The sequence below is a fragment of the Pteropus alecto genome, unplaced genomic scaffold (genome assembly GCF_000325575.1).
Source record: "Pteropus alecto unplaced genomic scaffold, ASM32557v1 scaffold5, whole genome shotgun sequence".
Taxonomy (NCBI): Eukaryota; Metazoa; Chordata; class Mammalia; order Chiroptera; family Pteropodidae; genus Pteropus; species Pteropus alecto.
Window position 1 is genome coordinate 25,177,843 of NW_006441953.1, and position 14,215 is coordinate 25,192,057.

The window sequence follows — 14,215 nt, forward strand, 5'->3', positions numbered from 1 at the left end:
CCATGAGGTGAACACACCGATTACATCATTAGCTACTCCTTCCCCAAATATAACCACTGACTTTTATCAGCGTCATTTTGCATGATTTTGTGCTTTATATAAAATGGAAGGATACAGTGTGCACGCTGTTGATTGCAGCTTTGCACATAGCGTTTCCACGTTAAAGTAACTCATGTTTCTTTTCCACCCAGACCATACAGAAACTGACAGAGGCCATTAGGGAAACCAAAAACGTTAGAAAGCCCAAACCAGTCTTACCGTTTTGATGTTTTCCCTGATCGTTTTCTTTGGGGAGGGAGGCGGCGGGGGTACGCGTAGGGGATGTGTTTGTGTGTGCGCTGCGGGGGACGGCATGTGCCTGCATCCACTGTCCAGCACATAGCACCTGGTGACCTTCGTTAGTTACTGTTCCTTCCACACTTTATCAAGAACTTTGACCCCTTTATAAGATTCGGTATTTAACAGAACAATGTATCTTTAGTGGATATGTGTCTTCTCTGAGAGGACTGAGTCCTGTTCCCTGACCCCTGGGTTGGTGGTGGGTGGATTATGGGGTCTCTGAAGGCTGCAGCGGTGGAGAGGGCGGGTGAGGAAGAGAGTCCTGTCCCCGCCCTGCCCCCCCGCGCCCCCCCCATCTCTTCTCAGAAGCCCTGCTTCAACCCTTCTGTGGTGCTGCCCTGTACCCAGCCAGTCCCCCAAGGTCACACGGTAAACGCTCTTCTTTCTTTGCTTTTCCTGCAGCGTTGGTATCATCTATGGTTTTCTGGCAAACCACTACCTGAGGACCCATATCGAAAAGACTCAAAAACTGGTAGACAGCAACTTCAGAGACTTGAGAACTCTCCTGGACGAAACTCCAATGGTAAAAACCACGACCCGTGTATCCCGTGATGCTTTGTGTTTGGGGCCTTTCAGAGTTCCTGTATATTTCCTCAGGACCTTCTAGAAACCCAGTGCATCAATGTAGATGGGTGCTATCTTTTAATTTCATAGAAGAAGGAATAAAGGCCCAGCAAGCGATTTCCAAAAGAGCACAAAATTGCTGTTATTCTATTTTATTGAGGTGTAACATAAAACTATCGTACATATTATAAAAGCACTTAACCATTTTAATGGTCTCATGAGTTTTTCAAAAGGAAAAATCTCTGGGTGCCATTATCCTTTCTTTTTGGCAATGTAGTTCACTCCCCGTTGTTTGCATGAAGTTACCTTTGTAACGAAGTCTTTCTACTTTATAAACATCCATGTGCTAATAACTGTAGAGACTGGAAAGGGGACGCACACATGCATGTGCACAGATGCGTGCGCGCGCGCGCGCGCACACACACACACACACAGTGTCTTTGAGACAGGAGAACTGGATGGCCTGAAGGCACTTTTTACTATGTCCCAGAAGCAAGTTGATATCTTGCCTATTCAGAATATCGTTTTTCAAGATGTATGAGTGGAAACCAGCCCAAACACATGTTGTGAGCTCATGGGCACCACCGTGGAGGGAAGGGCAGCCTCCACGGATACGAGCCCACCGGGACCCACGGGCCTCCTCGCACAACGTATTCTTCCAAGTTTATCACGGTCTGAAAAACGCTGACACGTTAAATACTGGACTACTTTTTAAAAATGTGGTTAGAACTAAAAGAGCAAAGAATGCAGGCATTTTTTAATATTGAGATTAGAAAAGCTAATTTTATCCATAGTTTTATAGCCACAGAGAGAGGGAAATGTTTCATTTTCCCAATCTGTGAATAAAAATTGATAACAGTTTTATCTATCATTCTGAAGACACCAAAGGGAAACCCTTCCCCCCCCCAAAAAAAAATGTTGGCAAAATTAAATTCATAGCAATCGTGGCTGGTGAACTTTGGGATTGTTCTCATAAACTCAGGAAGATAGTAGATTGTGATGACTTGAGGGGAAACTTATCTACTTGAAAATATATGAAGAGCTCTTAACAAATCAGTAAACAACTAGGCAGAGGATGCGCATAGTCATTTTACAGAGGAAATGTAACTGGCTCCAAACATAGCAATATATTTAACCTTACTCTAGTAATTGGAGAAATGAAAAAATTAAATAACGACACGTTTTCACGGAGACGCTTGGCAATAGTTATTGAAAAATGATAGCACCAGTGTTGTGACGGGCACGGGAAAGCTGCCAAGACACAGCAGACGGAAGAGCAGGCAGCCTCTGGGACGGCCAGCTCAGTGACAGCCACTGAGTAAATGGTCCTAGTGTGGCAGGTTCCAAATGGCCTCAGACAGAGTCTTTGTAGTTCTGCCTTTCACGAAGCGGATCTGTTTCCGGCCCCTTAAATCTGCGCTGGCCCTGCGCCTCGCTTTGACCGAAAGACTGCAGCAGACATGACCTTGCACTAGTTTTGAGCTTAGGCATCCAGAGACCTTACAGCGTCCACTCTTGTCTCCTGCTGCCAGCACCCCACGTGAAAACACCCAGGCTGGCCGCTTGGAAGATGAGAGGCCATGTGGAGACAGGGGTCCATTTGTCCCCAGCCAAGCTAGCCCCAACCAATCCACGTGGCCACTTCACAGAAGCCTGAGAAGTAATGCATCATGTCTCTTAAGCCAACAAGCTTTGGAGTATTATTGAGAAGTCTGGGTGTCAGCAAATATAAACATCTCTAAGAACCTGCTTTCTTTTAAAAATGTTCTAATTTGAGATAATTTTTTTTTTCCCCCCAGCAAATCGACTATGTACTGGACCAGTATAACACCACTAAGGAAAAGGCATTTTCAGATCTGGACAGTGAGTAAAATTTAAAGCTGCTTCAAATTTTTTGTATGTTTTGGCGGGAAGATGCTACAGCCGCCTCCCATAAAATGGGGACTAAGAAACGAAGTGTGCTGTTTCTGCAATTCCATGTGAATTGTAGGGGAAAAACAGAAACGTAGTTCCCTAGAGTTATTGACGATTTATAGTTCGTTACTCGACAATTAAAACGTAGCGTTTAGCGTGAGAATGCTTTTGCCTCCTTGCAGTCACAAGCGTTTGTTCTTCGTGCCCCACGTGGGGGAGGAAATCAGTCTCTGTCAGGTTCACTGTTAAGACAGAAACAGGCCACGAGAGACCAGTGGGCTTCGGAAATAGCGGGGCGGGCTTGAATGTCGGCTGTCACTGGGGCGGGGAAGACATCCTGAGGTTGGTGTGAGGGCTCAAGGAATATTATATGCAGTTAAAATCTTTGTGGATTTTAAATTAGAATGCTGATGATAAAAAGAAAAGAAATGGAGGGCGGGCAGTGCTCATCCTCGTGTGCTCGTCCTTGCGTGCTCATGGCTGCGTGCTCGTCCCCGTGCGCTCGCCCCCGCGTGCTCGCCCCCGCGTGCTCATTGCTGCGTGCTCGTCCCCGTGCGCTCGCCCCCGCGTGCTCATGGCTGCGTGCTCGTCCCCGCGGGCTCGTCCTCTGGGCAGTGCTCATCCTCGTGTGCTCGTCCCCGCATGCTCATGCCCTGCGTGCAGGGAGCTCACGCACAGCCGAGCTCCGTGATTCTCACACCGGGATGCTCCGCCCTCGAGGCATGGCTGCGTGCTCGTCCCCGCGGGCTCGTCCTCGTGTGCTCGTCCCCGCATGCTCGTGCCCTGCGTGCAGGGAGCTCACGCACAGCTGAGCTTCGTGATTCTCACACCGGGATGCTCCGCCCTCGAGGCAGCATTTGGCAGCATCCGGAGATCTTTTTGATTGTCCCAGCCAGGTGAAGATGGGAAGGCAGAGATGCTGCATCTGTGGGTGGAGACCAGGGACGCAGCTAAAACTTGTATACTGCATAGAACAGCCCCACAACAAAGAATTACCCAGCCCCAAACATCAGTCGCCCCTGGTTTGGGAGACCCGGGTCGAGCTGAAGCGATCGGGGCCACAGCGGTCATGGCCCAAGGTGAATGACACCGTACAGTACAATTAAATACCGAGTCCCTTGGTGATTGATTTTTCACTGGGGCACAGCCGGTGTGGGGACTTTGACGAGCAGGAAGAAATCTCCACACGAGAGCCCATGCCTCCACGGGGTCTAGAATAAAAATGGGATTTCGTGGCAGGAGAGACGAAAGATAACTTTTCCAGGCGGCGGCGTCCCGAACGGGGAAGGGCATGAGTGGTAAGAGGCAAAGAAATACATGGAACGACCCTCACGCTTCCTTATGCTTCTTTGAATTTAGATGTTAAATCATTGCTGGGAGGCAGAATTCGCGATCAGCTAAGACCTAAAGTGATCCCTGTTCTTGATAACATCAAGGCCATGGTTGAAGGTAAGTGCTGTGACAGACAGGAATGACCGAGAGAATGTTCCGCCCAGAAGTCTCCGGCTACCTGGGTCCACTCTCCCTTTTCTTGGTTTTCCAGAGCGTTGGCTGGGGTGAGAGCCACAATCCGTGGTCATGCAAACAGGCCAGGTAAAAGCACACTGTGTCCCAATAGCTTTATTTTTTTAAAAAAGCTTGTGTCAGAGCTGTCATACCAATGGTCATAGTGGCAGGGTTTGGCAGGGGCCCACTACCTGTGTTTGTACACACAGGTTATTGGAATACAGACATACTCATCTGTTGAGATGTCATATATGGCTGCTTCCGGGCTTTGACGATACAGTTGGTTACAGCCGGGGCCCTGTGGCCTAAAATGTTTAACGTCTGGCCCTTTACAGAAAAAGCTTGTTGACTTCTACTATAGAAGAAGAGTAACCTATAGAATTTTAGGCTTTGGGATCTATTGATTATGCTTTCCTCTTCCCCTGAAAGAACAGCTTCTGGAAAGTAGAAATACACATACTATATTTGAAGCCACCATAAGATATACTGATCTTAATAAACTTCATATATAACTTCCATGAAAGAAAGATCTCCCAGGCCCTTCCAAATGTTGAGAAAATGTCTGTGCAATGAACCGGGGGCTTCTCCTGCTCACATTGGCCATTGCTCACGGCAGCTCTGTGGGGTGGGTGTGGTCACCTGCATTTTACCAGCTCGAGACAGTAGGGCTCAGAGATCGTGCAATTTGTCCAAGCTCAGGCTGCTGGGAAGTGGCGGAGCTGAGGTTCAGATCCCGGTCTGACTATCAGGCCTGTACTGCCCGGACCGTCCTAGAGGATATTGGGGTATATTCGAGAGTGTGACGATGCAGGGTGCGTCCATGCCACAGCAAGACGGCACAGTTAACTCTGGAGGGAGAGTGAGGATCGCGGGGTCCAAGTGCTGGCCCCTCACCGGCCAGTGCGTTGGGAATACTGGTCCACCGCACTCTCTTCCAGCTCCGATACTGTGTAAAGGAAAAGGCTGTGAAAAAGTAAATGAATGATGCAGCGCGGTCGGCATGGACCTGTGCTTTTTGCCCCGTGGTTTGCCCAAGTTTTAATGTTGGAATTAAAATTGTCTTTGGATTAAAGGCAATTAAAACCCATTTTGTTTTTCTCTTTAATCCTTCACATACTAGTGTTAAAGTTCTTTATTTATTTATTTATTTTTTTAAGTCAGCCTGAATAAGTTAAAGTTTAGCCTCTGGTGTTGTCAGGGCTTCTTAAAATGTACTTACTAAACTGCTTTGGTGAATTTTTTTTTTTTTTTTTTTTTTTTTTTCTTTGCATTTAAATTCTTATGTGTTTAGTGGCCTTTGGAGATAACAAAAACATGTAAATTTGTTTGTGCAAATCATGGTTGAGCTGCAGGCCAGGACCTATAAAGGAAATGTGTTATGAGCTGGTAAAATGTTAATTAACTAAAACTGAGAATCTTAAATGTCTTTCCACTGACTTCAGATACATAATATATATGCTCTTGGCAGGCCTGGAATGACCCCCAGAGTTATAGCTCGGTACATATTTCATAGACATAAAACACTTTGAAGCCTTTGGGAAAATGCGTTTACCACCTCCCGGTCTTCGCGACCTGACAGATTGGCACCCATAACCTGCAATGTCTCTAGACAGTGCCTAATTGCACATACAGTTTTCTAGGCCATCAGTTTATTTCATCACCCATCATTCTTTTGTCGTCGTTGTTCGTCTGTTGCCTTAAAATAACTTATCTTGAAGTCAAAGTGGACCGCGAGAGGAAATCCACGCAGCACGAAGGTGTGAGGTGTGTGTTGCGAGACGCAAAGTGCCTTTCGGCATATGTTCCTTTGCGTTCTCTCGTGTGTTTCTGGTTGCAGCTCTGTTCTTTGTTTCTGGTTTTGCCATGGTAGATATTTATTGAGGCTCCAGGATGAATGGAGCACCAGCTCCATTCTTGGTTGATAATTCCGGTACCCAGGTGGAAGAGTGAGAAACTGAGGCCCAGAGGGACTCTTGAGTAAAGTCTTAAATATTATTATAATCTCAAAGATTGTTAAGGTATAACCGGACCAAAATTCAGGATCTTCAAAAGATCGTTTGAAGCAGACTTTAAAGTTTTCTGTTCAGAAAAGGTGATAGAATTGGGGACCAACAGTCATACCGTCCAATCCTGGAAGCCTCCCCAGGTGTCATCAAAGCTGGGTGCTGAGGTGCCATCTTGGATGACATCGGCAATGCCATCTCCTAAGAGCAAACCTGTCGGGACACGGTCTAGAATTACAGACCCTCCTGGTAACCAGGAGATGACCCAACCAGCTTCCCAATTTACAGAGGAAGAAACCGAGGTCCCCAGAGGTGAAGGAGTTTGCCAAGGGCGCTGTTTCAAAGCAGTAGCCAAAGTGAGATGAGACAGCAAACGGCTTTTGACAAGATTTCACAATACAGAAGCATTAAAGCGTGTGTGTGTAGGAGGGAGGGATGTTGTTGTTGTTGTTGTTTGTTGTTGTAGCACTGCAGTTGTATGTGGTTGCCCAGGAAAGGTGAGGAAACCAGTTTTTAAATGCATTCACACTTTTCCTGGCAACACCCAAATGCGGTTCTCCCATCTGTTTTGGGAGCCTAGAAGACTTATTTGCTTAACAAAAAAAGCAAATGCCCTCTAGTTTCAATTTTACGTTGCTTTCTACTGTGGCTTTAAGTCACCATAGAAAAGAGTTGTAACCTGCTACCTCCTTCATCATGAATACAGAGCTCTGCACTCCCAAGAAATCGGGATAGCGAACAATTATTAGGGATTTTCTAATATAAGAATGCGTTCTAGGCTGTGGGGCTCCCAGAATAAAACGGATGGGCTCACTGTCACTGAGGAGTTACGATGCCCACATTTCATGACCAACGTGGTGGTGGTGGTTTCGCCATTTTCAGATGAGGAAATTGCTGAAGAACGTTCAGGAATGAGCTTCCGGTGGCAATGCCATCGGCACAGCACGTAGGGAAACTTGGGTCTGCACGTAGACTGGCCCGAATCCAAAACTCTGCTCGTCACCATTGCTCTGTGTTTAAATCCAGCTCTTTGAGTATCCATAGCAGAAGTATGTCTGGGTGTGATCAGTTCTCAGTGTGGATTAAAACTGCTTGGGTTCGAAGATGCTAGCTTGTTTGGACCGACCTCTTCAAAGCTGGGCAAGTCTAGGGTGGTGACACATTTTCCCGAGGCTGTTGCTCCAATGCCGACCAGTTCCTGCCATGCCCAGGTGTCCACACGTGTTCCCGGGTTGGTGCCTGCCCCAGCTTCTTGTTTGAAAGGGCTCCCAAGTAGAAAAGGTGAGCTGGTCGGAGTGGAGTAGCTGGCAGTGGAGGCCAGCAAATGTCCCTATATTTCCCTCTCAGACTGTCCCTCACAGCAGGCTCCTCTGGTTGACTTCCCGTGACCTTTAGAAGTTCACCTCAAGTTCATTTAGGGTACTTCCGTAGATGAGAAGGGGTTTTGCCTCTGGCAGTCTAGCAGGTGCCGTGGTTCTGAAGCGGACTGTGTTCCTACAGTAATCAAAGAGACCAGAGAAGCCCTGTCGAACACGAACAATGCCTTAAAGGACCTGAAAAAATCAATTGCACAACTTGACACCAGCCTGAGTGACGTTAAAACGGACCTGGAGCAGGCACTCAGTGACCCCCTGTGCTCTATACCTCCAATAACCACCACTTGCAACGAGATCTCAATGACTCTAAACCAGCTGGATAACAACACTGACGTGGGAAAGGTGAGGAGGCGGACCTTGCTGTGGGGGTGGGTGGTGTCATTGGGACAGCTGGGTACACCGATCAGGGGCACAGGGGCCTGGGTCTCCGCCCGCCTTCCTGATTACCCAATCACAGCAGGAGAGAAGGAATAATGAGAAACCCTTTCTCGAGAGTTCTCTGTGATTGACTGGGCAAAACATATCAGAATAAATTCACCTTTAAAAAAGAAAAAAGGAAGCAGAATGCATGTTTGCAGACCTTTAACAGTTAAAATATATTCTGAAATGATGTGCCCGGTTGATTAACCACATACGCTCTTAAATTGTTTGAGATCAAGTTCTTTTGGGAGTAACATTTGATTCTGATGTACTTTTAAACATGCAGAAAATTTGCAAGATTATACAAGGAATCCCTGTCTATATTCTTCACCCGAATCTACCCATTATCAGCATCTTGCTCCATATGCTTAAACCATATCATTTTGTCCATTTTTCCATCTATGTATATCTATCGTCTATGTATTTATATTATCACCTATATGCATAAAATAATACGCATTTTGCTCTTTTCTCAATCATTTGGAGGTAAGTTGCAGACATTATATCCTTTACTCCTAAAGATTTCCTAACTTTACGTAACCATTATACGATTATCAAAATTAGAACATATATCATTGACCTAATACTATCATCTAAACCACAGTTTATATTCATTTGCCAATTTTTCTAAAAATTCCCTTATAACTTTTTTTTTTTCTCTTTCCAGTCTAAGATCGAGTCCAGGATTATACATGGTCTTTAGTTGTCATGTCTTTTTAGCGTCTTGAATCTGAAACAGTTTCTCAGTCTGTCTTTTTCTTATGACATGGACATTTTTGAAGACCACAGGCCATTTATTTTATAGAACAACCTTCAATTTACGTTTGTCTGATATCCCCTCACGATTAGATTTGAGTCGTTCATATATGTTAGGGACATCACAAAAACGTTGTCCTCAGTACAGCGTGTCAGGAGGCCGTGATATTTGTCCCGGCATTGGTAAGACATGGAACATTTTAAACCATTGTACAATATAAAATGAAAAATTTATTTCAGAGCACTCACCGATATAACCACTGACCATATTACTTTTAAATGTGTTTTTAAAAAGGTTGTTTATAACTTTATTCGACAATATTCGGTACCGGAAATTGTGAGGTCACACATAATCCATCTGTGTCTAATTCCTTTCCCTCATTTTGACCTAACTGTAGCAGGAGACCGCCAAACATCTAAAAATTAGTGCTTTTAGAGGCCATTCTGAAACTAAATGTATTTTCCCCAAACAATACTCTATTGTTCAAAAGAAATTTAGATCATACCCTATAATATACAGGCCTTGGAACTTGGATATAAGATAACTCTCATTTTTATGACAAATTATTTTGGGGATAACTACCTTGCCTTATCTTTTGTTTTTATAAATTTTCAGATTCCCTTGTTGGATAATCAACTTGATAATGTTAATCATGTTCTTCAAACAGATTTGTCTAGCCTGGTCCAGAAGGTATGTTTTTTTTTGGAAAAAAATACAGTAGCTTTTACATCATTTTCAAGAGTAGACTAGTGCATAAGAAAATTGGTAATAGCCAAAAAAAAAAAAAAGCAAATTCTGGAGAGGGGGATGCCAAGAAAGGTAATAACTGTTAACTTCCAAGTAACTTTGTCCGTCATTTCGATTCAAGATATTTTATTAAGCATCTTTTATGTGCCAAGCACCATGCTAGAACCAAAAGAGATTTAAAAAAAAAAAAAGCATGATCTTGTCTTCCTGGGGCTTGGACCTTGATGGGCGTGGTGCCGGGCCCCAGACTGATCCTGATGTAAGCTGCTCTCCCTCTCTGCCTGGGAGTCGGCCATGTTGGTTTTGTTTCTTCCTACTTGCCCGCATTGGCCCATGCTGTGTGGGGTGCCCAGCCCACTTATCTTTCTCCTCTCTTGCCTAGGTTTAGGCTACTAGGTGCTAGCTCTTTAAGCTTTGCAATTTACAACATAGCAAGTATTTTTTTGTTGTTGTTAAGTTCCTCATAACTGTAACTACTGCTTTAATGTCTGGGTTGTTCCGCTGACTTCCTGATAACCTACTAATTATTGCTATTTATTCAACCAGGATATGGAGGGCACAGTAAATATTTCTTTGTAGATTGTGATTCAGGAAGGGAGTGAATATTTTTATTCTGGATCCTGTGTCTTTTAGCACGGATATAAAAATCATCAAATGTCTATTAAACTCATTTACACAGAGGCAAAGCACATATCCCCTTGAACAAGTCATTAAAAGCTCTTAGTTTTTTAGACTCTGATGTCACCAGGTTTGTTAAATAAAGGAATTGAATTAAGAGATCTGTGAGGCTCCTTCCAGCCATAAAACCTTTTTTGAGGGGTGACCTCCACAAGTCCTAACACAGGTAAAGGTAGAGGGATCAGGTGTACAGAAAACCAACACGAGCTCCAGTGTCCTGGGTGGCTTAGTCACCTTTGGAAAAAAAAAACAGAAGTTGAGGACGTTCTTTATAGAGCATCACTCTTGCCAGGCTAAAGTGGAACCTGCCTGGCACCATAAACATTATGAAGTTTGCAGCTCGGATTGGGCTGCTAGAAAAGACTATTGTAGGCTGGATGGCTTATGAACAACAGAAATTTATTTCTCAAAATTCTGGCGGCGAAGAGTCTGAGCGAGATCAGAGAGCCAGCACAGTCAGGTTCGGGCGAGGGACCCCTTCCAGGTTGCAGACTGCCATTTCCTCGCTGACACCTTGCATGGCAGAGAGAGCTTCCTGGGAACTCTTTCATCAGGGCCCTAATCCCGCTCACGAGGCTTCGCTCTCAAGACATAACTGCCTCCCAAAGACCCAGCCTTCTAACAGCATCACTTTGAGGGTTGAGATTTCAACACGTGCATTTTGGGGGGACACAGACATTCAGTTCAGAACAGGTTATAATTGCTACCGTGTTCCCTCCTAGATGGCTGAACACACCAGCTGGCAGTGAAGAAACAGACATTAAACCCGTTCCAGAGGAAAGGCTGGATGTGTAGTTGAGTCATTTGGCAATGATGACACTTGCCTGTCATGTGGTCTAGCCTGGCATGGCTACCTTTGTTTTCATTGCAGCCTCCACAATTTGTATTTTCTATAAGCTGCATTTTAGGACATTATTGTTTTCTGTGAGACTAGATCCCCCAGTTTATTTTGTAATTGCATTGGAAAATAAGATTCTGTTTTTAGAAATTCATGTATAGGAGGTAGATATGAATTTATATGTGCACGTGGTACATCGTACCGATCAGGGTTTCTTAACCTCAGCACTACGGACACCTCGAGTTTGGTGAATTCTTTGTGGTGGGGGCTGTCCTGTGCATTGTTAAGATATTTATTAGCATCCCTGGCCCCTGTCCACACACATGAGTGCTGGTTAACTGCTCTTCTACTTACTATATACATCCGTTTATTTTGAACTATTTTTTAGGGCTATCAAGCCTTTGATGACATACCTGAGATGGTGCAAAACCAAACCACGAACATAGTATTAGGTAAGATTCACAGTTTGAAATGATCTTGTATTTCTCTTTGTTAAGAATTAGCATGGTTAGAGCAAAGAAATGTATGACTAAGAATACATTTTCTTCTTAAAAATTCTCTCACCAAAACCTAGAAAACTAAACAAATATGAGAGCTTTTCAATTGTGCCGCCTTCATACAGTGATGTAAATTTTAAAAAGTAATAATCTTCCTGTTGAACACAGATTAATGTCACCCTGCTGGCCAGAAGCTGTGAGGCCGAGGGCCGGACTGTGGTGGCCTCACTGTGGTGGCCTCACTGTGGGCCTCACTGTGGTGGCCTCACTGTGGTGGCCGACCCTCATCGCAGGCTTTCAGAGCTAGCAGCAGCCACAGTTTGGAAAGTCATGCTCTGATTGTTTCCACTGGGTGTGGGGGGCGGGGGGAGGCGGCGGTAGGAACTGTAGATTATTACATTTTCTAAAAAGAAACTTAAAATTATTTTTTTAAGGAATGCTATGTGTACAGTTTTATTTTGTCATTTGCCCTCTGATGCTGACGTAACAGTATTTTAGGCTCTTAAGGACGCTTACAATTTTGGAGACAGAACTGATGCTGAGTGAGTTCTGTGGGTCCAAAATGATCGAATCACGTATTTAGGTTACGTTACCCGGGCTGAATGTACAGAGGAAGAATGCAGTATAAACAGTCCTTTGTGGAGGAATGGGGATGAATCGGGGTTGTTTACTAAGGAAGGGAAATCTCTGAAGCTATGTAAGATTGTCTTCTCTTTTTTGAAAAAAAATCATCATCTCAGTTATTTTTTTGTATTGACCAAAAGTGGTTTTAAAATATTGTATCAGAGGTATTTGCTTTTTTTCCCCTTAATTAGGGATCTTTCGATCTATTAAGACTTTGGGTGAAAAGTATTTTGTCCTACTACATAATGCTTTAGAAGTGTTATGGGTCCCCTTTTGTTTAAGGTTCTTCTGGAAAATAGTAAGGTATTAAAGACAGAGTCCATGTTTCCCTATGCTAGTGTCTGAAGGCTAACACGTGCGGTATGTCTGGTAGCCTCCTGCTTACTAATCTCTGTGTTTACTTTCTCTGTCTCCCCTTCCTGAACCTCTTCTGCCGGTACGTGCAGCCCTCCCCCGTAAGTCTAGCCAAGCGAGGTGTCCGGTCTGCGTGAGCGGGGCCCGCTGCACACCGTGTCACCGCCTAAACACAAGCCAGAGTTTTCCCAGGTCTGGCCGAGTGCCACTCCGTCAGCCAGACTATCGCTTATTTTCATGTCCTTCCACAATGAACAGAAACACTTAGCGCTCATGATTTGATCATTCGGTCCTACTCTGCACACGTACTTTGAGTGCCTACTGTGTGCCAGGTTCTGCTGGGCTCTGGGGATAGGAGATGAACAAGTCACAACCCCTGCCTGCCCTTCGGCCGGGCGTGTACACAGATGCAATTTATCCCGCTCTGGTGCCATGATGAGGTTCGTGCCGGGGATCGAGGTGGGGCAGGGGTCGTGGGAGGCTTCCCGGAGGAAGCAGCATCTAAACTGAAGCCTGGAGAAGGCATTTGCTGGGAGAGGGCGCCAGGCGCCAGGCACGTATGGAGTCCCCAGAGCTGGCAACGCCGGGGAGTCGTGTTGTGTGGGAAGGCGGGACAGCCTGAAAAGCAGAAGGGCCCGATTCCGAGTTTAGGAAACTGTACCTAGGAGAGGGGGAGAGTCTCAAACTTCCAGAGATCCCAGAGTTAAAACACAGGCCCCTCGAGTCACCTCCTCCAGCACATAAGCTATTTGGAGCGGGCATAGAGCCCCTGGGTGAAAACAGCCGCCTCTTGTAAGCTCTCAAGATTTCATATCTCAAAAATGACCCACTCCGCGGAAGAGTCCCTCCTTTCTACGTAGTTCCATTTTGGACCACGCTGTGGGTAATGCCGACTTCAGACCTTGTGTCAGCGTTGGGCCAGGTGACGCCCCTGCACCCTGGGTAGCTTTGATCCCAGGACCTGTCACGATAGGCATGCACTTTCCAGAAAACTAGAACTTATTTCCTCTCTGAAAGATCAGGATGAATATTCATGGGTCAGTCTGACCCCTGGGAATAGCGTCGCTTTTTGCATGGAAGAGACACGTATGTACTTCACCACGCGTCAATTTGTACGAGCCAACAAAAATCGAACAGAAATGTCACCCGGAGTCGCTGGTGCAAACACTTCGGTCCTGGAGAATTACTGTGCTCCTGAATGCCATTTCTTAGATGGAGGAATAATTCATTATGTTATAAAATTATTTTTCCAAAGTCATTTAATGGATGACTTTTAACTTTAGAGTTAGAGAAACCCGAGTTTCAATCCCATTTCTAGTGCTTTCTGAAAAGGAGACATATGGGCAAGCATTTAACCACTGTGAGCCTCAAGGTCACGGCTAGTCAAATGGGAGTAAGAATATCTACCTCAGTGGAGTAAACGAGTCAATACTGATAAAAGTGCCCAGCCCAGGGTAGGTACACAGTCCATTTTAATCAACTGATTTTTTTTTCTTTCTTTCTTTCTTTCTTTCTTCTTTTTTTTTTTTTTTTAAGTGAAATAAGCAAAAGAAAACTCTGGCTTGATTTCAGTACCATATCATTAAAATCAGCACTCA

The 14,215-nt window shown here is 45.0% G+C and overlaps 1 protein-coding gene across 11 annotated transcripts in view; it reads left to right on the top strand.

Annotated features, from left to right (window-relative positions):
* The window catches only part of PROM1 (prominin 1), an 87,173-nt gene that overhangs the window by 51,276 nt on the left and 21,682 nt on the right, over positions 1–14,215 (top strand). For all 11 annotated transcript variants that reach the window (XM_015594950.2, XM_006918980.3, XM_015594949.2 and 8 more), the window contains 6 exons: positions 742–862; positions 2,703–2,766; positions 4,177–4,266; positions 7,827–8,044; positions 9,495–9,569; positions 11,531–11,594. In XM_015594950.2, coding sequence (XP_015450436.1) covers positions 742–862; positions 2,703–2,766; positions 4,177–4,266; positions 7,827–8,044; positions 9,495–9,569; positions 11,531–11,594 — 632 coding nt within the window. The remainder of the gene's footprint in view (positions 1–741; positions 863–2,702; positions 2,767–4,176; positions 4,267–7,826; positions 8,045–9,494; positions 9,570–11,530; positions 11,595–14,215) is intronic.